This window comes from Patiria miniata, unplaced genomic scaffold (genome assembly GCF_015706575.1).
Source record: "Patiria miniata isolate m_02_andy unplaced genomic scaffold, ASM1570657v1 HiC_scaffold_20, whole genome shotgun sequence".
NCBI classification, from domain to species: domain Eukaryota; kingdom Metazoa; phylum Echinodermata; class Asteroidea; order Valvatida; family Asterinidae; genus Patiria; species Patiria miniata.
Window position 1 is genome coordinate 22,746,015 of NW_024037059.1, and position 25,931 is coordinate 22,771,945.

General features: G+C 38.9%; 2 protein-coding genes across 2 annotated transcripts in view; one reads left to right on the forward strand and one right to left on the reverse strand.

The window, feature by feature from the left end:
* Positions 1–1,915: 1,915 nt before the first annotated feature.
* LOC119728239 (transmembrane protein 59-like) lies at positions 1,916–10,561 on the reverse strand. Its single transcript, XM_038200394.1, has 6 exons — positions 10,403–10,561; positions 8,323–8,431; positions 8,008–8,102; positions 5,899–6,106; positions 4,747–4,991; positions 1,916–4,347 (listed from the first exon to the last, which is right to left on the reverse strand). The coding sequence occupies exons 1-6, from the start codon at positions 10,559–10,561 to the stop codon at positions 4,174–4,176; spliced, it is 990 nt and encodes a 329-aa protein (XP_038056322.1). The 3' UTR covers positions 1,916–4,173.
* An 86-nt stretch (positions 10,562–10,647) lies between these two features.
* Positions 10,648–25,931, forward strand: part of LOC119728237 (non-specific lipid-transfer protein-like) — a 28,022-nt gene continuing 12,738 nt past the window's right edge. Inside the window, exons 1-9 of the mRNA XM_038200392.1 lie at positions 10,648–10,803; positions 16,946–17,140; positions 17,642–17,770; positions 19,273–19,399; positions 20,127–20,190; positions 20,394–20,480; positions 20,701–20,851; positions 21,627–21,774; positions 22,546–22,653. Of these exons, the coding sequence (XP_038056320.1) occupies positions 10,756–10,803; positions 16,946–17,140; positions 17,642–17,770; positions 19,273–19,399; positions 20,127–20,190; positions 20,394–20,480; positions 20,701–20,851; positions 21,627–21,774; positions 22,546–22,653 (1,057 nt within the window). The 5' untranslated portion in view covers positions 10,648–10,755. The remainder of the gene's footprint in view (positions 10,804–16,945; positions 17,141–17,641; positions 17,771–19,272; positions 19,400–20,126; positions 20,191–20,393; positions 20,481–20,700; positions 20,852–21,626; positions 21,775–22,545; positions 22,654–25,931) is intronic.

Here is a 25,931-nt window from a genome sequence, read left to right on the forward strand (position 1 = left end):
TGATGGACGCTACCTTTAAGTAACTTGGTCACAGTGTCCAAAAATGTTGTGATCAATTGACCATTGTGCAGTGAGGCAGAGGGAAATTAAATATAACTCGTAGGGGTTGAGGCCAAGAATTGGGAGTGTCTGCACAATTGACATTTTCAAAATGTACTCCTTGGTTTTGTTATTTGAAAAAAATTTAGACGGACACTTTTTTGGGAACATACTTTAGCCTTGCTTTGTAGCCTAGGGCTGCTGATATTTGTGTTGATACTGTTTATTGGTCTGCGGAATGACAAACATATCATGTTTATTGGGTCAAGTTTGTGAAAAGAATGCGAGATAAAAATTGGACCAGCATGCAGTGTGTAAAAAAAGGCACATCAGTCAGATAAGTACGGTGTACCGTGTGATGGACAACTTTATTCATGTTATTTCTGCCATTTTGGAGTCATGAGGAATTAGTAGCTTTAGACTTCTGTTTTAATGTGTTATTAGTTTTTGTCCAATTCGTATTCATTTTAAATAGAAAAAAATGAGTTTGTATGTTGGCAGTACTTCTGGGGTTTTTTTATATATAGTTTTGTACAGAAATACATTTTATGTACAATTTTTGAAATTAAAAGCCGTAAGTGACATGAAAAGTAGTTATTTCTCCTTTTCCTTGTTTTCTAAAGATGAAACAGCTACAAGAAAATGCACAAATGAACTGAAACCACACTCTACAAAATGGTCACAATTAAATCAATAAAAAGAAACAGACAACAAAACTTTTCATTCCTGAAAATACATTTAACCATTGTATGTTTAATATATTCTTCCCAAATACAAGTACATGCATACATGTTAACACTTACCACCACCAAAATGATTTTAAAATAACAAAAAAAAATCTCACATTGTAATGGTATCACTTTGTACAAACAAAATTCTGATTAAATGTCATAAAATACAGGCAAAAGGTTTGTAAAATTAAACATTCTCCCATGATTTGAATTCTAATCCTAGGTTTCCTATGTGATAATTAGCCCAACAAATACTCAACACTAGGTGAATATAATTGACGTAAATATTGTCCTTGTAAGCTTTCAAATGATCTGAAAATGCTCAATATACAGTGCGAGTCAAAAAGAAAGTGACCAAGTTAGAAAAATATGTTAAAATGTGTGGCTCGCTCCAGTTTAATAAAAATAACAGGAATAAAGTACATGTTATTGACTAGTAACTGAGCATTTCACCTAATTATTCACTATTTCTTTCTATTTTAATAGAAATTCCAAAAAAAATCAGCTGTCCACCACTGATCTTTCACCAAATAACCTGTCAATACCATGAACCATGGAGGTTTTCCTACCTCCATGAACCCCAACCCCTTTGTGTGATCTATGAGGATCCTTCCTCACTCTTGCCACACCCAACACCATACATGAATATGGTGGTATGCTGCCTGACCCCATGTAAGCACATAATCAGTTTACTAGTGCAGTCCTCACTCCAACAAAATCAACAAAAAACATGCAGTTAGATTTTGAAGGGTTGGAGGTGGTAAGGGTTTATGAACAAAAGTTGCAAAGGAAAACAGACAAAAATCACCATCATTTTAGAAAACACAAAAGCTGACCCCCAAAAAAATATTTCAGTCATGACTTGTATTTGAACGTATGCCTATGTGTAAGGCCAAAAAAACCCAAAATAGTTCTGCTTCTGGTTTCCCTACCTACCCTATTCTGAAAGCCCTACCCTAATTTTTTTATTGGAAAAATGAGGAAAAACACAAAAAAACATCAATTTCTACCTTTTACCCTTGACTAAATGCAGACGCCTTCATATGATCGTACACCAAAAAAATTGGCCAAAAAAAAATGTTCCCTACCTACCTACCCTATTTTCGAATGCCATGTAGTCAGAAGCAGAACTTCTTTTTTTTTGACCTAATCTCTGGTTCTCACTTGGCTGAATAGCTTCAAAGCATTCTATAGCCTTCCATAGACAGCTGTGAAAAAAAGGTGTTTTTTTGTGAAACATGCATAATCTCTGATAGCATGGAACAATTTCAGTAATTCTTTTTTTTCCCACACAAGTGGAAGAACATGCTTGTGAAGGTTATGCATGGTAATGCAATGATGTAGCCAAGTGGGGAGAGATGTGACAAACTGGCTTCATCTGTCTCTTTGGTTTCAGCTCTAACATGGGAAGCATTTGTTTGACCTTTTATCTCCGGACCCAATATGAGACTCTCATGTTTGGTTTAATATCATACAGTTTGATGTCCCTGTAGCAAAACATTGATTCAAGCTGGAATCCCCAAAGTCAGGGATCTAAAAATCAGGCGAAGCCAAAGACGGAGCCGTGGTTCACAAACCTCCACATTGATATACCTGTACATGTATACATATAAGCTGTAAAACATATCACAGGAAATGAACACACTGTAGCCATATTGGCACATAAATGTGACATGACCATATAGGTGGTGAGCAATTACAGCTGGTTCGTTACTAACGAAAAGTCGAAAACATTATACATGGTTTGTTCTTACATGACAGAAGACCTAAAGACAAAATAACAAAATAAAAAGCAATTAATATGCATTTGCTACATCAATATACTAAATACATGAAGTTTTTACTGCCTGCCACTGTTGCAATGACAATGCACACCATTAGTAATTCAGACATCCTAGCCATTATAAAATGTGAGCAAAAATTTCAAACACTATTTATAGCTACAAATTTAAACCAAAAGTTCACCTTGGAAAAATAAAAAGATCATATAATTAATACTTTGTTAGATACCGTATATGAGCAAGTAGCAGTCATTGTTAAAACCTGCAAACACACACACTATTGACTGAAGTGCCGACTAGACGAAACTCAAGTTTGATATGCCATCAAAGACCTCAAATATGGACAGAAATATGATTATACCACAACTCACCTTGTTACAAACACTTAAGGTAATGATAATGTGCCTCATGATGCGCAAAGTAAAAAAAAATACAAATTACAAAAAAAATCCAAGCGTATGACATCATAAAGCATGTATAGTTAACTTACTACCAACATGTCATTTTTTAATAAAAATGCAGGTTGGGTTTACAACTGGTACAGCTTTGGAACTAAACAAAAGCTGAAAATGTGCAGCGTTATATGCTCGAGTCACCAGGGTCAAAAGTAATGGCATACTTTGATAAGATAAATAGTATAATGCTAAAATAATATCTACAATGTACTCCCACTGTCTACTGTCAACAAGCCATTGCTCATGTACACAGGCATGCAACTTTTCCTCAGATCAGCTGATTTCCTCTTTTTGTACTTCCCATTTGTGCCATTAAAATTGAAAAACACTGTACAAAGTCTTGGAAAGATTTGAATTGCCTCTTTTGTTGTGACTTCCCAGTTGCATGCCTGTGTGCAAGATAGAGCAAATTAGACTGTTTTTATACACGTATGGGTTGTGGGAGCCTACCAAATCAAAATTCATCTGACATACACGTGCACAAATGAGGGTATGACATGTATGAATAGTAATACACCTTCCACATGTTTACCCTTACAAGTACATAGAGCCATAAATCAAACCAAGATATCCATAAACTAGTTACATGTAATAAGACGATGAGAGGTTTGAAACACTACAAGTTATTTTCTAATATTTCTCTTCTTTATTTTAAAGCCAGTTACAAGATTGTTAATGTCACACTTGACATGTACACGTAATAGTATTAGACCTAAATGGGATGATACTAAGAATTGCCCAGGATTTAGAGACATGAGGAAATGAAATCATGCCAACCTCAAATAAAATCTTACGATCAACTTTACTAATGTTGATCAATGAATCGTTCAATGTCGTTCAATGTTGTTCTAATGTTGTTCTAATGTTGTTCAATGTATCGTATCATAGTATGTGGCAAGTAATACCCCAGCAAGAAGACTACTGTATGAACAGTTTTTCAGTTTTCTCCAAAACACACAGATTTAATGAGAGACAGTGTCATACATCAATGCATAAATCATTCGTTTCTACTTAATTCATTCAAAGAACAAATCTTGTAATTGACTTTAAATTTTAAACTTGATTATACATCGCTGTTTAACCACACATGTTGCAGAAACTCCTGTTTGATTGAGTGACATACATAAATGACAACACTGAAGACACAGGCAGGAATTCTCCAATTGCTTAAATCTTGGTCTGTTGAGGTTTGACATCCTCCAGTATAAGCAGCTCATCATCATCATCATCTGTTGCCGTGGCGATGATTGCCTTGGCTGGGAGGCTCTTGATAAAGACAGGGTGAATGAACGTTTTCTTGGAGTCCTGCAGATAGGCCAGATCATTGTAGATTGCCACTTTCTGTAGTTCCAAAGACAGAAAAAATATCAAAATTTTGTGTAATTTTTTTACATGTATGTACATATTTTGTCTTGAATGGGATGATACTGAATTACACATAATCATCTAGTATGTCGTGCAGCAATATCACTCTGATTTTTGGCAACAATTTTTATCAATTAATAATTTATAACCCAAAATGCCATTTAATGACTAACTGTATGATGGTACATGTACGAATGTAGCCTGCAAATGCATAAATTTACATTCATACATTTACAACTGTAACCAAATTAAGTCCAACTAAATATTTAATAAAAGACCACTGCTTTTCATAAGTTGCATGTTCTCACTACTGCAATGCATACAATGACAGGTGTTAAGCCCACACCCCCCTTCCCCTGAGGCTTGGACACACACCTTTGGTGAAAGCCGCTGATCAGGAGCAGTGACTGTGGTAGCACAGCACAGCCAGATCATAGCTAGTGCTGACAAGAGTAGTGTTACACCTAACAGCCATCGGGGTAGGCCAGACTTCTTGGACACGCAGTCCAGCCATCCATAGGCATCATCACTCAGATCATCCCGCTGTGGGTAGTCTGTGGAATCACGGTCACTCAGTACTTCCAGGTTGGTTTCCACATTGTTGGACATTTTGCTGAAGTCTAAGACAAAGGAATGATGTGTTTACAAACAAGAATGTGACATCCAGGGAAACAAGGGCTGGTGCAAGGTATATGCTGTCCCAGAATTTAGTCAATATAAATAGCTGTGGATGCATGAGCCTTTAATATGGATTCAATCCCTAATAATCCCTGTAGACACCTCTAGTTGAAGAGATTTTGTCAAAGCCCTGCAACTTTTATTTGTTTGCTTGCTTTTAGCACTTCTATTTCTTTAGCATCTTTACTGCTAAGGAACAAGCAAAGTAAACTGCTAATGGGTTGATGTCACCCATCTGAACTTAAATTGGCATCTAGAGTAAGAATGACAATGGACAGTTGCACTATGATCAATCCTGGCTATAATGGTTTCTTGGAAGGATCACAATGGAGACATTGTAAACGTGATTTGCTGCACATGTATTTAGCACAAGACAATGACCATTTTACAAAAGTGTTTTTCCAAGACGCTGAGAAAGGAGTGGTCATTTTTTTCTCTTGAAAGGTTTTGCATTCATGATCTGACTGCCAAATGAACTTGCATCTTACCTTGATTAATAACTCATGTGTATTTTCAAAGGCAAGTTACTTCCAAATTAACATATGACTAGTTCATGGTTTATAAGCCCTACCTCTAGATTTTTGGTTTTCTTTTATTTGAATATTACATGTATGACATAAGAATGGCTAAAATGATCCATGTGTTGCCATGAAACTCACAATGCAATTGACCCATTGTAAGTTTCTTGAAATGTTTTGTAGTGGCCATCAGAAGTTTAAACACCTTATCACCCAAAACTTATGATACAATTGATGATATTACATGTACATGTACTTCATGATATTAACCGAAAAAGCAGTTTATCCCTTCTATTTGGCAACTTCAAGAACTTCCCCATTAACTTCTTACCAATAATCTCTTCTTGAAACTTGGGATCCATGGTGAAGATATCAACCTCAGGCTGGGATTCAAAGATGTACAGTTGCCCGTTATCCCCCTGCATGTAAACCATCCAAGAACTGAACCGGTAGCTAGCAAACTGGGAGAATTTCTCGCACATGGACTGGATGGCTAGGATGGGCGTTAGAATGTGAACACTGGGCTCCTCAGATAGCAACTGTTGGGTGAGGAAAAAGAGATATTAGAAACAGTCAAACAGGTTTTTGTATTACAAGTTGTGACCCAACTCAACATAATGAAGTCACCAGGAATAATTATGAGCAATAACTCTTTTTAAACTGTAGGCACAATACAAATGAATAGGAGGGCAATTCCAGAGTCATAGACCTTACAGAGGAGACTTTTTGTACTTTTAAGAGCTCAGTGAATAAACTTGAAAAAGTATTTTTCAGATCTTATACATCCATCATCTAGTAATGGTAAAGAAGAATACAGACTATGAGTTTTGGATCAATTATATGAATCATAAATCAGATATCATAGTTGGCTCCATCACAGACATTACATTTTCTTCCATAATGAGAGAATTGCCAGCAATATGTTCACTCACACATCTGCATATTAAAATGACCACCTGAGTGAGATATCTAAATATGTTCTTTCTACTGCACGTAAAAAAATGTGCTTAGGGCTCCTTGCATGGGACCAAGTCAGGTTTATGAAGCAAGTATTCCATTTCTGGTTCACCCTGATTACATATCTCACAAATGAGCTGCACTGAAGCTGCAACTGGTATGGATCTCTTTCATGACATCCATCTTGTGCTGCAAGGATACACACAAGTGGACCTCTTGTACCATCAACGTTTCCAAAAAACAACAATAACATCGCCTAGATGCCTGCTCTGTGCAAAGGGTATATTGCATGGGTTTTTTTTATTGCAGTGAGTGTATGAATTATTTTGATAAACTAAATTGTTTGTGCCAAGACACCACACTGTTTAGAATCTCATTAACTAGACGATTGGAACTGAATCTGCCTTTTTGGTGACAGCTGTAGATTTATCATTCAAAAAATTGGAACTAACAATGCTATTTCGACTTTCATCCCCAAAAAATAGATTCCTCTTCTCGATGCAATTTTTCTAGCAATAAACAAGTTATTCACTTTTGAATGAAACATCCCACACAAATCAACCCATGTTTAGTTATTGAATGTTACTTTACAAATTCGAAATATTGGCTGCCAGACAATAATTCCATTCTCGCAATTCCCGTCCAAACTCAGTATGGATAATGTACGGACCGGGGGCCAGTCTGCACGTAGAGTGGATCAGTTTGTGCCTAATCCAAAAAAAAAATTTTTATTCAGACATCCAACAAAGGAAAATGGAGGTTTGTAACATGTGAACATTTATTAACCCTAACCGCCCTGAATCCTTCAAAATCCTCTTTGCCAAAGTGAAGGAATTTGGAGGATTGAGGTTACATGGCAAAAGTGCGTTACTGATTTCGTAGGATGCACTTTGTCGAGGTCTTAGGCCGGACCTTGTGTTATTATTGCTCAGCCATGCATATAGGCCTGGATTATGCTTGAAATCCTCCGTACTGCTCCAGGATGTCAATGGCCAAGCCTCAACATATTGACAGTCACTGCCGCAGAATTTTGCAGGATTCAGGCAGTGGTCACACCGCCAAGGACCATATTCAAGAAATAATGGAGGAATTTGCAGGATTGAGGCTTTATCCTAGCAAAAAGGCCTAGGGAGTTAGGGTTAACAGAAACAAATTTGAATTTGTTGAAGAGCACGGGGAATACAACTTTAATATACATGTACAATACACACACTGTGCATTATACATGTGCATTGGATGTTACCACCATTTGTACCTTATTATAATGTATAGATTCTTTAACAATTACAATGGTTGTTATATCTACAAGCACATAGTACAAATGGAAATAAAACAAACAAACAAACAAACAATGTATACATGAAGCACTTCATGTACTAAGTTGTATTTTGGCAGATTCAAGGTTCTTGGTTGAAATTCCCCTAGAAATTGACTAGTTACGGACCTCATGAATTGAGCCTAGATAACGATATGTGGATTTTACCTCTTGTCGTTTCTGCATAGCGAATGGAGCTTCATTTTGGCAGCCTAGATGGCAAGCATACAACTCTTCACTGTCTTTGTAGGCCTCATCACAGGCTGGCATGATCAAAACAGAACAGTCAGTCAATGGTACGTGTTGCATGTCAAGGATATCATCAATACTTTATAATCTGCATCATAGCAACAGCACAACGTCACTTCACAAGTGTGGTATTTTAGAGGATGCTGTTGGTTGAACAGCTGACAAACATTGGACCAATACTACAAGTAACTCAAGAAGCTAGAAGACTTGGTTGCTAATGCTTTACAAACTCACCCTCATTACACATTTCCTTAGTGGTGTTGAAATCCTGGATATCTTCTTCCGCAAACTCCATGATGGAGAAGAGACGACATCCCCGCTGGCATGCTGGCAGATGGTTACTCTGTAAGGAAGAAAATATCAAAGTGAGTGGTAGATGCACAATTTGGCACAGGTCTCCAAATCAAGATACATTTAAAAAAAAACATAGTTGGCCCGAGGTCCTAAAAACCATTGTTCCCAAATTTTAAAGAGATATGGATCAGTCAGGGCTGCTTTTAGGAGAGATTGTTGTGGGGAAAGTGTACTCCTAGAACTATGAGGCTCCACGTAGTGGAGCCTCATAGGTTCAGAAGCCCGCAAAATTGTTGTCAGCACAAAACACTAATTAAGTACAAAAACGTCCATCCCAAGCAGGCCGTTTTCCACAGAACCGCTGCACAGTTTGCCCCTAAACTCCATACAATACCTCATGACATACTCACGTTATGTGCACCCAACAAACATCGGTGGATTCTGTCTGTTTTTCGGCAAAAATGATGAAAAATATGCCCTTTCTGCACTGAGCCAACCTAACACTTGAAACGAGCACGCGTGCAGAATGATCGCAGTTATTTTCGGTTCGATCGCTCGGAGCGCGCCGCGGGGGGTATGGTGTAGGAGCGGAACGATAGTATGCACATGCGTACAAGTGCAAGTACGTACCCCCCGCGGCGCGCTCCGAGCGATCGAACCGAAAATAACTGCGATCATTCTGCACGCGTGCTCGTTTCAAGTGTTAGGTTGGCTCAGTGCAGAAAGGGCATATTTTTCATCATTTTTGCCGAAAAACAGACAGAATCCACCGATGTTTGTTGGGTGCACATAACGTGAGTATGTCATGAGGTATTGTATGGAGTTTAGGGGCAAACTGTGCAGCGGTTCTGTGGAAAACGGCCTGCTTGGGATGGACGTTTTTGTACTTAATTAGTGTTTTGTGCTGACAACAATTTTGCGGGCTTCTGAACATATGAGGCTCCACTACGTGGAGCCTCATAGTTCTAGGAGTAGGGAAAGTGGACTTCTAGATACATGTACTTTATTCACCTATTACAAAGATTTAAAATCCCATAGTGTATTGGCGACCTAAAAGTGATAGTAACAGAGGGCACAGGGGTGACCTGCCAAATTGTACCTGGGCCAATGTGAATTGGGCTTTCAGTCCCTACCTGATTCCATGGGTTTCCCAAGAATATCCTTCTGGGGTAAGGATATGAAATTTAATTTTGTAAACGTATAGCAAATAAATAACTGCGTAAAAGCCATTTCACAAAGGCTCAGGCCATATGCAGACCAGCATGATTGACATGATAACAGTGGTTCATGATACATGGAGTTCATATTTGGCTGGGGCGGCTTTCTTAAGTAAATGATATTGAACTATTTGGCATCCTTTTTTGGTAAATTTCATTAAAAAGTGCACTTCTTTTAAACATTAAAAAATGTCCATGCTTTTCTTGACAACTGGGGGTGTTGTTGCTGTAATGTCATTTCAGGAAGACACTGTTCAGTTTAAGGGTTTTCTGTTCAAATTGTGAACCAAAAAATGGTAATCCTTACTTTTAGGACCCCTTTCCTCTATAAGGTTAAAAGACTCACCAAAACAGCTGACTAAATGACACTCAAAAGTGACCTTCTGATATTTATTGACACATTTGAACATTTGGCAATGACACCTCTTGAATATCAGCAGGTTTGATTTTGTAGAAAGAGGGCAGGGTTTTGATTTATGAGGGGTTAAAGACGACGATGACAAACAGAAAATATATTTAAAAAGCAAGATGGCGACTGCAAAAAAAGGTAAGAAAGTCACATTTTCTTTGAAAGTGCTTTCAAAATTATAACTAACATGAGTTTGTCTGGAGAAAAAAGACTTCTTTAGCCTGCAAAAGTCACTTTGGTACTGGACAGTCATCTGCAAAAGTCAGTTTTGAACAGAACTCGTACAAAATAGAGGTGTCCTAAAACTAAACGTAAGGATTACCCAAAAAATTGCTCAATGAAAACATTTGACATGGTCGACAAGTTAACAGGTTAAGCCTTGCATATTCCTCACCTCTGGGTAAGTGTGTTCCGGAAATGTACGCTCACAAGATTCTTTACATGATGATACATCTTCTAATACATTTTTAAAAGCACTTTCTGGTGTAGTTAGGGCATACGTAAGACCAAAAATGGCCAACAAAATTATCGATTCGACTATTCGCGATGCCATTTTGTTTTGTTTTTAATATTTATTTTGCTTAGTCAATAGCAAATAGCGCCACCGCACGATGATGACATCTCTGTCCAAATTTTTAACTCTAACCAACAGAGGGCGCCCTCTGAGATGTTCGTCTTCGGGAAAAAGTTTTCCTCTGTCTGAATTTCTCTGATTCTTTGCTTGAAAAGAGGCAGTTAATTTACGGAATGTCGGGAAAGAGAAGAGTTTTTGTGGTTGGAGTCGGCATGACTAAGGTATCCATCGTTTTGAATGTATACAGGGTAGTTGGTTTGGACTTAGAATTTTTTCAGCAACTCCCATTCCTTTTGTGTTGCTGTTGTGCTAGCTGGAGTTACCAGCCCTGAGTTTTATCATTGGGTTGTCTATTAGGGCTGGAGCGCATTTTTCTCGTAACTTGTAGTATTTGCAAAAAAAATTTGGAAAATGTTCAATTTGGTCCCCGTTACACACTAATTGCAACTGCAACTCACCCCAAACTTGCCTGGAATAACCATTACACAGGTCCTTGAAGTAAAAAACGATCCACGATGAAGATTCAGCCTACAATTGCAGTGAAAACAGGAGGAATAACCGCTAACCTGACAACCTTTCAGGCATGGCCAGGACTGCTATTGGTTTGTGCACACAAAAAATTGTGTACAATGAATGGCGGTCGATTAACAGGCACAGAGAGCGATCGCTGTCAACTACTCGGTTTTGCCGGCTGCGCTGGCGTTGGCGCGTGACGTCACGCGGAAGCGTAACACCCGATGACTGTTTCATGCAGTAGTATAAGGTTTACCACTCGCATCACAGCTTTGGTACTGGAACCGCAACCAATAGTGCATGAAACAGTCATCGGGTGTTACGCTTCCGCGTGACGTCACGCGCCAACGCCAGCGCAGCCGGCAAAACCGAGTAGTTGACAGCGATCGCTCTCTGTGCCTGTTAATCGACCGCCATTCATTGTACACAATTTTTTGTGTGCACAAACCAATAGCAGTCCTGGCCATGCCTGAAAGGTTGTCAGGTTAGCGGTTATTCCTCCTGTTTTCACTGCAATTGTAGGCTGAATCTTCATCGTGGATCGTTTTTTACTTCAAGGACCTGTGTAATGGTTATTCCAGGCAAGTTTGGGGTGAGTTGCAGTTGCAATTAGTGTGTAACGGGGACAAAATTGAACATTTTCCAAATTTTTTTTGCAAATACTACAAGTTACGAGAAAAATGCGCTCCAGCCCTAATAGACAACCCAATGATAAAACTCAGGGCTGGGTAACTCCAGCTACTGTTGTGCCCATTCTTGAAAATCACGCATTCTCGAGAATGGGCCTGCACATTCTTGAGAATGTGCAACTGGATCCTTGCTCAATCTTGGCAAAAAATAACTCTTCCAGATTGAGCGCACATTCTTGAGAATGCGCGACAAGATAACGGTCTTGTCGATGCCGAGCACCGGCTGCGCTTGACAAGTCTAGCTGAATCCTCGTTCACTGATTCTCAATAATTATACTGTTGCAACGCAAGGCACTGAAAAGTAGAGTGGATATGATAAGTAAAGGCGTATTGATAGGGGGGGGTGACCGGGAAAAAATAAGAGACATAATAATACTAGTGCAAAGAATTCTGATTTTTGGGATAATAAAAGCGGGGGGGGGGGGGGGGGGGGGGGGACGTAAGAATGAAGAATGTGAAGAATGAGAATGAATACTGCGACATCCCATAGTGCTAATGCTATTTCCCATTTAAATTGCCACCAATTTATTGTTCACACCCCACCATAACGTCGCAGAGCTGGATTCTATCTAGTCAAAAGAGCAATTTTGGCAGCTTCTGTTCTGGACATCGTTTTTTTTTCGTGGCACGCATATGATACATGCAGGGACTTGTAACTTGTCTAGCCTAAACAAAGCACTTCCCAGACTAGTTCCCAGTCCTCCGTTATTACAAAACTTCCCATAGTGGGCAGAAAAAAGCAATAATAACAGGTTTAATTTGATTCAAATTATCGTAGTTATACGAGTACAGAAGCATGGAACATTTTCTTTCCTCTTTATATGAATTGTTTCCCTTTTAACCGCTATACAATTCATTTAACATAATTATGTCGTGCAATGTTTGTTAAGATTGGGCAAAATTCATAAATTGTGCACGTGATATTCCCACCCAATCTTAAGAATGAGCTCTCATTCTTAAGAACGCGTGCTCGTTCTTAAGAATGTGCGCTAATTCTTAAGAATGCGCGCCCATTCTCGAGAATGCGTGATTTTCAAGAATGGGCACAATATTGCTTCGTTCTCAAGCATATTCGGGGGTCAGACAAGTCGACCGTTGAGACAACTCGACCATATGTGCGATAAATGGAAAGACAAGTCGACCGTTGTCCGTTGAGACAAGTCGCCTCGCATGTTTTGGGCCTAGTTCGGGGATACATGTACTACTGGGGATTTTGACGGCGGCTGATCGCCGTTTGGGAGTGATGGCACAGCCCTGTGCGCCCACTTATCTCATCCCTGGTCGGTCAACGTGGCCGTACCGTGCACGGTGACATCGTTTGTGCCGGGCCTGTGCGCCCATTTGCCGCGCCGGTCGACGTGCCCGCGTGCCGGGCCCGGCCCGGTCCTCGCGGCTGGGCGGGGCGCACCAGCCCGACGCGACGCCCCCTGTACATCGAGTATGCCCGCGCCGCACCCGTGATCGGTCTTGCCACAGATTTGTGCAACTTTTTCTGCTCCACGTGTATTCATTTCCATTAAGTCGAGCAGTCTCAACGGTCGAGTTGTCCCGAGTCGAGTTGTCTCAACGGTCGACCTGTCTCAACTGTCGAGTTGTCTCAACGGTCGACTTGTCCCGAGTCGAGTTGTCTCAATGGTTGACTTGTCTGACATTCTTCAAGGGACTCCCACTCCGTAGCCTCGTAGCCGCCAACAGGGTGGTTGGTTTGGACTTTTTAATTCAGGAACTCCCATTCATTTTGTGTTGCTTCGTTCTCAAATAATGGACCCCCACTCAGTATTCGCGTAGCTGGCATGCGGCAATGGACTTGAATTGTTTCTTTTGCAGTGATTCCAACCTCGTAGCCAGTGATTTTAGGGGTGTATTTCCGAGTGGCGGGGTATTCTGCAATTACTCCAGCTGGAGTTACCCATAGCCCTGGTGGACTCCCTTTCCTCCCTACGTTACGGAGGGATGCAATGAAGACTTCGTCCAACCTGGGCTAGAGTTACCCAGTCCCAGCCCTAAATGTTATCATTGGGTTGTCATTTAGGGCTGGAGGAAGTTGTTCACCAAAACCAGCAGCATTGGCAGTTCCAAAAAAAAATTCAAAAATGTGCAATTTTGTCCCAGTTACACACTAGGCCTAACTTCAACTGGAATTCACCCAAACCTTGCCTGGAATAACCACTACACAGGTCTTGACGATTTCAGTGGCTTGTCCGTAAAAAACGCCAGATCCAACGGCTGTCGTCCATTTTGTTTTGTTAATTATGTAAATGCATGCATCACGTGATGACATCGAAAAAAATCTGCGCGATGTATGTGGGTACCACACCACACCGCTTTCAGGCGCCGCAAGTGTGTTCAGTTTTCGTCTGGTGCGTTGTCGCGGAAAGCAAGACAAGGAGAATGCTTTCCACCAAAGGGAAAAATTAGTGATGGCCAGATATGAGAATCTTTCCCAGCATTCTTTCCTAAATTTTTACCAGTTTACGAAGGCATGGCATTGGCATTGGTTGGGGGGACCTAAGCTTTGGTAGCACCAGTATCACAACTTGAGTGATGGCACTTAGTCCCTATGATAATAATGCCGTGAACAGGAGTGTCGTCGAACTTATGAATATTTGAATTATATCGTCAGACCTCCTAAAGCTACGCGCTCCTATTTCTACGCACCCATGAATAACTTATATTTTGCAACACGTGCATCCCAAAAATAACATACTTTCACTCTGATCATATCCTTTTATGCACAAACTTTAACCAGCAGTCGAAAAAAAATGTGGAATGAGAAAGTTTTACCAGGAATAAAGGCAAAACATGAAGAAAAAAAATCTGCTTTTTACAGCTAACGGTACATCCAATTACTAACTACAAATGCAGAAGATGCTTCCGGGCCTGCAGAGGTTGAAAATATGACTGTACAGTGACCTTTCTTGGTCTCCCACTGTCGTCAGTATTATAGTTAACATGTCATAGATAATACTTTGCAGTGTCTACAGAGTTGTAAAACTTATGGTGCAACCAAAAGACACGTTTCTTATATTGTATTGGATTTTTTGTCATAACTATTGAAATCTGACATCTTGACAGTTGTCTTTGTTGACTGGGATGATCAAAACAACAATATTAAAGTGGGCTCTACATTAAAAAAGGTAAAATGTATAAAATGCACCTATGTAAATATGTAAATATAGACCTTTGTATAAATTAACAATTGTCTATTGAGGGTTCAACCATTATATTGAAATTAATCTTATATTGGCATTGAAAAGAAGAAAGGAAAAAGAAAGAAAATGTTTGAAAAGCTCAAGGAAATATTTTCCTAAAACCTAGGGGTCTAACTCATTACAAAATAGACATAATGCATGTATTGAGTTTATACATGTCCCGGACAGCACAGATTTTTCATGAAGCGTCCCCTGTGTAGAATTAGGCAGGATTTTTTCTACAACGCCAAAACTGCACGCTATGGAATTGCCTGCTTGCTGCCACAAATAAAGAGATTTTGCTTTGTTAATCGTTATGGTGGATGATCGTAAGCCAACAATATAAGTTTTGTTGAGGAAAAGAGTGGTTGCTATTTTTAAGCTACTTGGTTGCAAAGCCTTATCTGCACAGAAATAGGAGGATCGAGGATACATAGTACCTGGCCACCTGTCCCGCGCATCACGTGTTAACAACTACAAACTCATGTGTACATGCCCAAGGCCCAGCACGGTCACAGGTTCAATACGTACTTACAGGGTGTAATGTCATGACTCATGTATGGTATAATGTACATATACATGTACAGTCGTTTTCCTAGTTCCGGATAGCAAACATCATTCAGACTGCTTCGGCTCAACAACTCCACGAATTCAAGTGACACTGGTTAAAAAGGTTACCTTGAGTAATGGAGATACTTCACAATAATTGTCCCAATTTAAGCTCTTTTTATTTCAATTTTACAACGTCACAATTACCAATGCCACTATTCCTAGTTCCAGATCGGTTAAATCAGTTCCGAATCGATCAAAAACTCCTTCGTGCAAAAAAAAATTCACGTGAGTAAATCAATTTTCTCAGCCAGAACAACCCTAAATCAAGCACAAATATAAAGGATTATTTCATTTTCCACAAAAGTTCATGAAAGAGAATTCCAGCAAATTTTAAAAAGAGAAAAAAGTTAAATTAATTGAAACTTTTGTCTGCAGCCCAACGGCACGGACTCACGCACAGACTGAAAACCTTTGACCCAGCACAGAATACATCACGCCAAATCGATTAACGCGATCCGGAACTAGGCAACTAGGCAAAAACATGGTCATTCGTTTGTGAAATTCCAAATATTAGAGACTCTTCAACTTATTCTGGTTCAACAAACATTCATTGGAAGAGTTTATACGACTGTAGTGTATGAACAAAATATGCGAAATCACACGGTACGAGTGATGTAATGAGGAGAAAATTTATCATCGATTCCCAGCTCCCGTGATTTTCTAGAAACGGTCCAAACATGTCAAAGCGCGAGTTAGAAATCTCACTAAAATTCTTTTTTCTAAACATTTTATCCAAAAGATCTGTGTGTATCAAGAAGCTTACATTTTCTTTTTCAAAATTATCGGAGACTAATCCAAAAGAGGTAGGTTTTTATTTGAAGTGATCCGGAACTAGGAAAAATCCAGAACTAGGAAAACGACTGTACTACTACTCAGGCCTGCTACTACTCGACCCTATAACCAGTTCCGTCCCATTGCCAAACTATGAGTTATTCGTAGTTATGCTGTATGAGATAACTCATTACTGGCATACCAGTAATTGTCTGATCAACTGCATCCCATTGCCAACTACAAGTTATCTCATAGACGTTTTTTTCACCGTAGACTTATTAGAACTGAACATAAACGTAACAACCCAAAAAAGCTATATAAATATGTGTCAGCAGTCAACATGTTAAAGGGTCGTATAGATGTATCCCTCTCCACTCACATTATCATCAATACATAGATATGTCCCTCAGTCTCCAATCATAAAGGTCCCCCTCTCCTTGCATCTGTCCAGTGATACTTGCTAATGTGGACTCTAAATGTACTCAATGTGGTGGTACAATAGCATTATTTTAATTTTTTCAACAATTTTTCAGTTACTATTTTAATTGAGAAACATTGCATATTTTGAATTGCTTTGAAACCATTAGTTTGAGAAGCCAGGCCGACGTGCAGACTTTGACTACCCAGATATGGCTAAGGAGGCTGGCACCAAGGCCCTGCAGGATGCTGGTATCAAGTACAGTGATGTGGAACAAGGTGTGGTGGGGTATGTGTATGGAGACACAACCTGTGGCCAACGTGCTATGTATCAACTGGGAATGACTGGTATTCCTATATACAATGTAGGTTGATCGTTGTAGTTGCTTTGTGTTACCATTTAGAACTTCAGACTTATGAACGTTCAGGTTGAATTAGGGGTGTGCATCGGAACCAGGTACCAGAGTAACTGACTGCTGATGTTAGGAACTGGTTCCACCTTCACGAATTAGTTGGTATCTCTTCAGACAGTGAAAAGGGGGAAAAAAGGACTTTTTGCTATCCCCACAGCGTAGAGTGGAGTGTATGTCCCCACAACTGCAGAACAAGAAGGTGTGCACTGTTTTTATTTAACCTGTAAAAAAAGTTAGAAAAGTGTCATGTGTGGGTCAAATAGGACTAATAAGAGAACCAAAAGTCAATAGATGCTACATTTTATTAATGCCCTGGATTTTTATGTAATTTTAATTAAATTTTCCCAATGTTTTATGTTGTTCATGGATTTTTTTAGGGGGGGGGGAGTAGATCAGTAATTCTTCTTTGGTTTGACTGCTGTTTTTTAAACTTGGTAGATTTATTCCTGGCAGGTTAACAATGCGTGTGCCACAGGTTCTTCTGCCTTGTTTCTGGCCAAGCAATTGGTTGAAGGAGGGATGGCTGAATGCGTTATGGCACTGGGATTTGAGAAAATGCAACGAGGTTCACTGAAAGCACAGGTATGTATGTTTTCAAACTGCAAGAATAGGTCTGTGTTGAATAGCAGTTGAACACTAATATCATCTATTTATATTTTCTATTTCAGCTTAATCTGTTGTTGCAAACACTTTTGTTACACCTTGTACTATCACTAAGGTAAATTTCTCAATGCCGAGAAAAACAACATGTTGTTTATACCACGGCCGAATTTGGCCGCAACAGTGACTGGCGTGTTATTAGCATATTCATTAGCATGATTCGGCATGACTTCACGTTGGTCTTGGTATCGACCAATGGAAGCCCGCCAAAAAGGTTGACTTTTATTAATTAATAACTCGTGAAGGAGGGGGTTGTACAAATTTGTTCTGCACACCATATATGGATAGGAACCTTATTAATATGAGTGAGGCTTGAAAAGATTGACAGATATTGCAAACACCGTTTGTTACAGCTTTGACAAATGGAGGTACCCAAGCCTATATTTCCAATTTTAATGAAAAATACTGAACATGTCAAAACGATTTTTAGCACATAATTGGATCATTATAAGGGAAACAAACTCCCAAAGTGGCATGAAAATGCGGTCTTCAAAACAGGAGAAATTTATGCTCAAGAGATTTTGCCCACAAACATCAAAATGTTCTGAAGCAGTAATTTGAGCTTGTTTATTAAGTATTACATTTATTAAGTATTACGTAGCCCTTACAAATCAGCCTTTGCAACCGTAAGGCTGGGTATATAAGAAATGAAGTACTTGAAGGACCGCTTTTAATGACATAGTAACAAATGCATAGCATCCCTTTTTTGTGACTCTGAGTTCAGATTAAAGAGTTTGGAGAGGGGATTTGACTGTGCTGCAAAATCCCATGCACCCTTTTGTAAGTTTTGCTTTCCAAGGGTACAAAGTTTTCCAAATGCTGTAAAATTCTTAAAACTCGCTGGTAGAAAAAAAATACAAGAGGGCTAGGGTTAACAAATTAAACCCGCTGATTCCAAAGTCCAATAAAGATGAGTCCTCATTGTCAGGTATTGTGTTAATATTTCTATTTTATTTAATCTGAATCAAGTATGGTATGAAGTTATCTTATCTGTAATTCAAGGCTGGCTAGCTGGACTTTGATACGTGTCTATTTAGTTTACGTTCTACATTGTTGAAGTTCTACAAATAGTTTCTGATTCTGAATGCCAGCTTGGAATTGTGACACAGTTCTTTGTCTATAAGTGATGATGTGGCAATTTTGTATTTTAAAATAATCTTTTTCTCCAACTGAAAGCAGCATACACCCCAGCATTCTGTTACTTATGATATGTTTTCCCCTTTTTATTTTTTTTAGTGGGAGGGCTTAATTATTTCAACTAAATAACTTCCAACTCTGCATCATTGAAAATTAAAATTTCTGGTGTCTTATATTTTTACAAGCACCACCCTGTCCTCCCATATACATTGCAGGTGGTTGAAGTCATTCCTGTCTGTTGCTAATGATAGCAGTTTAAAACTAACTTTTTCCCCCATATATCTCAGTTTGAGGACCGTACCAACCCAATGGACAAACATGTTGAGGTCCTTCTGAACAACCATGACCTGCAGCCTGCTCCAATCGCTGCTCAGATGTTTGGCCAAGCTGGCAAAGAACACATGCACAAATATGGTAAATCTTATTTGTGCTTGATATGAAATCTAATTGCATGGTAGTTCATATATAGTGTGCAGATACAAATGCTGTTAGTCTTTTTTGTTAAATAAGCAAAAGACCAAGACATGTTAGGGCCATTTTTTTGGTCTGATTTTGTTAAATACTTTTTAGCTGGCTGCGGACAGCAGCTCAACAAATCGTTGTGTCTCTCCATTAGTTAGTTAGTTAGTAACAAACGTTCCAGCGCAGCCTTTCATGGGTATATCAAGTCCTCCCTCAGTCTCTGGCAAAGGGTATTCATCAACTGGTCCCTCAGGGCCGGGCCCTCTTTTGTGTCACTTTTATGGGTCTCCATTGACCGCCTGCCAATTTAATACAGTTCTGTAAAAAAAACCTGGCTTTCTGTGGGAGGGGAGAGTTGCATTAACAAGGTCACTGCACAACACAGCTTCCGAGATCATTTCAAGCTTGTTTTTCCAACTTGTAAGATTACTCCAAGATCAGGGTTTCTTTGTCACATTTCATGTTTTTGTGGAAATTTTTAATATTTTTAGTATATTGCTTATCAAGTATGATACCTGTATTAATTAATTTAAAATGTCACTAAAATAATGTTTATATGATTGCACCTATTCTTGTTTCTTTATGTATCATCAACAAAATGTTTATGAACACTTTCATGTAAGCTCATGACTATGATAATGTGATTAATACTTCAGATAATATTCTTGGTGCCTTTCAGGAACAACAGCAGAACAAATAGCAAAGATTGCATACAAGAACCACAAACATTCCACAAACAATCCGTAAGTCTTAGTCATAATCAATAAACCCTTGTTTTTTAATCAACCGTCATTAATTGAGAGATATTTCATTTTGAGGAATATTAATGTGTTTGTCTATAGATACATGTCTTTGTTCGTATGAGGTAGGCTTTTAAAAAGTCATTTTAATTATCAAAATATTGCGTTATCTATAGCTGCCAGGTGTCTTTCAATTTTGTTGACAGGTATTCACAGTTCCAAACAGAATACTCTTTAGATGACATCCAAAAGTCGCCAATGGTTTCCGAACCACTCACCAAGTTACAGTGTTGGTAGGTGAATCTGATTTTTTGCTGTCATTATCAGCCTGCTGTCATTATCTTGTCTCATCATGGCTTTATAAGGCATATGGCTAGCAAGTCATTGGAGGAGACCATGACACTTGTGGAAATGAATGATTGACTAGCAATTTCATTGAGAAAATGACTTTGTGGAAATTATTGTTTCAAAACAATAAATATAGGGGAAAGAAAATACTCTTTTTTCCACCAGCCCGACATCAGATGGAGGTGCTGCAGCTGTTTTATGCAGCGAAGACTTTGTACGGAAACATAAGCTGCAAGGACAAGCAGTGGAGATAATTGGTATGCAGATGGCTACAGATCTGCCCAGCACGTTCGAGGAAAACAGCGTCATGAAAATGGTATGAATTTAACTACAGACAGGGCCATATTAAATGGTTTCTGTAATTCTTATGTCATTGTTTCATCAGCCCTGTGTAAGTTTATGAATTATCTCTGTTTAGTCGGGGGGGGGGGGGCCTGTTTTGTATTTGTAAGCACTGTATAATATTTGTTGCTTCCAGATATATTTTATATATATATTTTGAAATATAAAATAAACATAATCAGAACACTTCAATTTTTAACTGTGTCAGTTTCAGAATTATAGTAAAAATTTGGAAGCAGATTGTCCAATTTTGCAAAACTTGGGCGTTGGTGTACTTCATTTGAATATTTTTACTTCTCAGTGATTTTTCAGCATTGAGGAAAAACTGTGTACAATGGAAAGTGGTTTGTTCAGAGTTTGAATTTGCCAATCAGTAGGTGTCCAGATGCTGTGAAAACACAAGAAAGTGAGTAAGCAGAGGGGCTCGGAGGTCCTGGAATGTATGACAAGTGTCACTAATTGATCTCATGACCGCAGTGCAAGAACTATAGGATCTTTAGAGGTCCTAGAACGTGGTCAGTTAGACAGTTTGAGAGGTGCTGAAACGGGATCCAGAAGACAAGGTTTCTTAAAAGCCTGAGGACGTCCACAAAATAATATCATCTATGTAGCTCACATTCAAACTCTGTTTGCCAAACATTCCTAATTTAGTTTATTCACAGAAATCTATGAGTAGCAAACAAGAGTGAGGAGTCCATGTTGTGCATTCATGATATCATAATAATTGGTCTCTGAATCTGTCTTTGAAGGTTGGATATGACATGACCAAGAAAGCAGCAGATGAGCTTTTTAACAAGACAGGAATCCGCCCCACAGATGTCCATGTCGTTGAGCTCCATGATTGCTTTGCCGCTAATGAGTTAATTACATATGAAGCACTTGGTCTGTGTCCACCAGGTATGTTTGTTATATCACGGGTGAATGCAATACAAAATATGATATGATAGAAAGTTGAATGTCGTAGACATTGCACCATTGCCGAGTTAGTAAAATGTGTTATTATATATAAGCAAATCTAAAGGTCGGTTGGAAAAATTCTGGGTGTCACGTTTGATTGTCTCTAGCTTTTTTAGTCAGAGAAGAATGAGGATTTCCAAGATGTACTGTCCGTGCCGTTTAGCAAATGTGATTTTTTTTTTCTTCCTAACAAATTTTCAACTTTTCATGTTTTATTTTAACCCCCCGAAAATGTTTTGTTCTATTTTGAACATTTGCATGGACATCTACATCTCTCAGGGAAAAAAAAAAACCAAGGCTTTTATGTTGGGATGCTGTTGCACACGAGCAGATCTGCCTTTTGTGTACACTACGTTATCGATGCTGAGAGAAAGCAGGAACCTGTCCATAAATAAACTTGTGCCATTTGCTTTTTGTTCATGGTCTTATTAAAATACAAACGACTACATTTTTTTCAGGGTGAAATTCGAATACAAAATCCACCGAACTTGATTTCTTAACGCGTATCTTTGTAGATTTACAATGTATAATTACTACTTATACTTTGTTGTTTGCAATGTTCTTATGTGCTTGATCCCTATTACAAATGTACTTTGTGGTTTGGTTGGTTTTTCTCATTTACTTGCTCAATTTCTCACCATACTTGTGTTTGTTATAGCATTTTTGCTTGTGCAATGTGCATGGTTGTTTAGTTTTTCCTTTTCTTTAAAGGTAAGGCCGGTGAGCTAATTGATGAAGGAGATAACACCTATGGAGGGAAGTACGTCATTAATCCTAGTGGTGGTCTCATCTCTAAGGGCCATCCACTAGGTGCAACAGGTGAGCAATCCTGTGTATTAGAATTAGAAGCAATTGACGGCTTGAACATACCTGAAATGTATTGTAAAAAAAAATTTAAAATGGAAAGGGCCTGGTAAAATAATATATTCTCATACGTTGAGGTCAGAGTGATACACTTATGTGTAATATTAATAGCATTGTTTGTTTGACAAGTTTGAATAAGGGAATAAATGTGTGATTGGGGGGTATTAAACACTCTTTAAGACCGGTTGGAGTCTCGATGCTGATAATTACCCGAGCCGAAGGAGAGGGTAATTATCAGCATCCAGACTCCAATTGGTCTTAAAACTAGTGTTTAATACCGACCAAGCACATATTTGTACCCATTCATAAATACCTTTTCAGTCAAAGAAATAAAAAGTTTTCGGTCCACAAGAGTAAAAAAAAAATCAAAAATTATAAATTTCCTATGATTTCGTTCAACAAAACACCCCTCTAGCTATACAACGGTAAGGCCCTCTGGTAAACAACTCCTTTTATGGAGATTAGCACGCCCGCGTCGCGCATACTGAGTGATGTCGCGCAGAATGCAGATGTTCTGGTATAGTGTGAACTATGAAATATTGACTCACTGGTAGTATTGCGCATGTCTATGTGAGGATTGTGAAGGTTCAACCAATATAATGGTGCTGGCACCGGATTTCATAGGAGTCTTCATCAAATGTTTAAGACCGGCCACGAGACGGGCTCTCGACCAGTAGGAATGGGTAAACTGTCTGAAGTATTTTTGAATACTTATTATCACCCTCTTACTTTTGCTCTGTACACTACAAGATATACAACTTTACAATGTTGTCCCTTTTTTGCTTGTGAAGACATTTACTGTTAAACTTGATTTCCTGAGTTTGACACTCAAACTTGATGGTACTGCTAGCCTATTCTATGTGACTTTTGTATTAAAACCAGCAGAAAATACATACTTCATAAACAAAAGGTAGACTTGCAAAGACTCAACATACTCCCCATATGGTTTGTATTAAGAATTGACACAGACTCCAGAAGTGGATCCAGGTTGATTAATTTGAGTGGAAAACAATAGGGACAGAGGAGCTGCAGCCCTGATATTGTCTGCCAGCAGTTTTGTCAGCTTGTTTTACCACTAGACTTTGTTATTGCACCTCTAGCCTTAGAGCTGTAATTCATACTAAACACCGAGTTTCAGCTTGCTTCTGGGCTTGCCACATGCTTGGACTTCAGGTGAAAAGCTTGTCTTTTTTTGGTGTCTCAGTTAAGATGTATCAATACAAACAAATTAAGATTAGAGACTGTCTGTGCTCTTCAACATATTTGTTGTTTTTTAATTGCGTGATTCATTTTAATGCAACACACAAACCATAATGGACCCTCCCTACCTTATCAGTGTCAATAGCGAAGGGGGAACAAGTGTACCCCTCGAGAACCTTGTCAGACCACAAATAATTCGAAAGTTGTTTAATAGAAAGTATTCCACAACTACATGTGGATTGATTCTTTGATGGCTCATTCAAAAGTGAATTACTTTTGTATTACTAGAAACATGGCAATTTTGTTTGTGGTGAAACTTAAAAACAACTTCATATAGTTTGTTATCACCATGACAACAGTCCTTTATTATGGATTTTTATGGATTACTTGATGTACGTTTTGTTCGTGTTGCATAATCTGTAGATCAACTTCATAAACTGTTCACAAATATGCTCATGAATGCAAAAAAAAAACAACTGAAAGGTATACATTCAGAAACAATTGCAAACAATGTATGAACCTTGTAAGAGTTCATAAATGATTTTCAAAAATTATCACACAAATTGTGCAAAAAAAATTATTACATTGACATTTTATGTGTAAGTGGAACGACATGGTTTTACTCCATTTCAGACGTGCTATTCTGTGGCAATTCTTGTTCTGAATTTACCAAACTAGACACTTGGAAAGAAGTCTACCTGGACATCACTTGACAGTCTGTGCACAAACCCTATGAGACTGGTCTGAAAAAATCTAAGTGTTTCACAGTAAACGCTTCAATATTTTCCCTGCTGAAATTTGACTTTTTAGGACATGTTATTGCTTTCTGATGGCTGCATCATTGCAGGGAAAATTTAGTGATGTCCATGTATGGAATTCTTTCCAAACATTTTATATCTGGTAAGACGTAGAACGTGTATACAGGGACAAATCAGCTGTTGGAACAAGTGAGATTTTTTCCATGTGCCGCGGCGTGCATACGAAGGGCGAGGGGCACGTGGTCCGTCCCCCCCCCCCCCCCCCCTTTAATAACTTCGCCCAAAATTTGAAAACATTTTCTCTGAGAATCATTTCGTTAGATCAGTTAAGGAGAATACACGAGAAAGTGTGGATTCGTAATTTAAGAATCTACACTTGCGAGTGTATTCTTTGACTTAAACTCATTGCGTCAACAGAAATTGAAAAGAATATAATGTTGCAACCTGACGACACTTTTTCCTTCATATATTATCTCAATGCAGGTCATTCGTTGCAAAAATGATGATAATTAGACATGAATCTGGGACTGAGAAATGTTTCCAATTTTGTTAGGAAATGACTCTCCATAGACTTTGTACACAAGCGCGGAAGTGGCGTCAGGTTGCAACATTTTTTCCTGGCGTGTTTAGCATGCGTATGCCACACGTACAGCCATACAACCAAGTCATTTTGTGTGTGTAGGCTCCTTACGTGAAAATGGATAGTTCAGACGACGATTTCTTTCTGACTAGATTTTGCAGTGACGGCGGAGAATCTGACAGTGAAGATGCATTGGTAATTTCGGAAAGCAAATTTTCACGCAGACGGTCCTATTCATCATCATTATGGAGAACAATTGTACCTTGTAGTTCAAATTAACTCCCGAACGGTCCACCATGCAGGGACTAAACTGGAAGTTGACGAGAGTGGATTAATGTCTAGCGGGGGCTGTAATGTTTTTGTTGGTTTTGGATGGAGCTTTTGAAGGCTGCAGAGGAAGCTATACTATTAATAGTTTATCGTTATATAAACGTGGTCTTTGGTTTTGCCCCCTTTTCTGTACTTTGTTCAAGCGCTTTAACTTAATAAGGGAAGAACTCTCCACCCGATTTTGTGCCCAATTTTCCGACACCACGTTTTAACGCTTGGACTTGGTTACACGTTGACACGTACACAGATAAGATCCACGATACGAGGCTTGCAACAAAGTTTCTGACTCGACGAGTGCCTGCAGCGCTGGTCGGGTTTTGAGGCAACTCGGTCCCACACCAACTCGGTCCGAGTCAATTCGATTC

Bases quoted from the DNA above. Each gene is read 5' to 3' on its own strand.
- LOC119728239 (XM_038200394.1), bottom strand. From the start codon at position 10,561: ATGGCATCGCGAATAGTCGAATCGATAATTTTGTTGGCCATTTTTGGT. The intron at 8,432-10,402 runs GTGAGGAATATG...TCTTCCTTACAG, and splicing joins CGGAACACACTTACCCAGAG to AGTAACCATCTGCCAGCATG. The intron at 4,992-5,898 runs GTAAGAAGTTAA...CCTTTGTCTTAG, and splicing joins GTTTCAAGAAGAGATTATTG to ACTTCAGCAAAATGTCCAAC.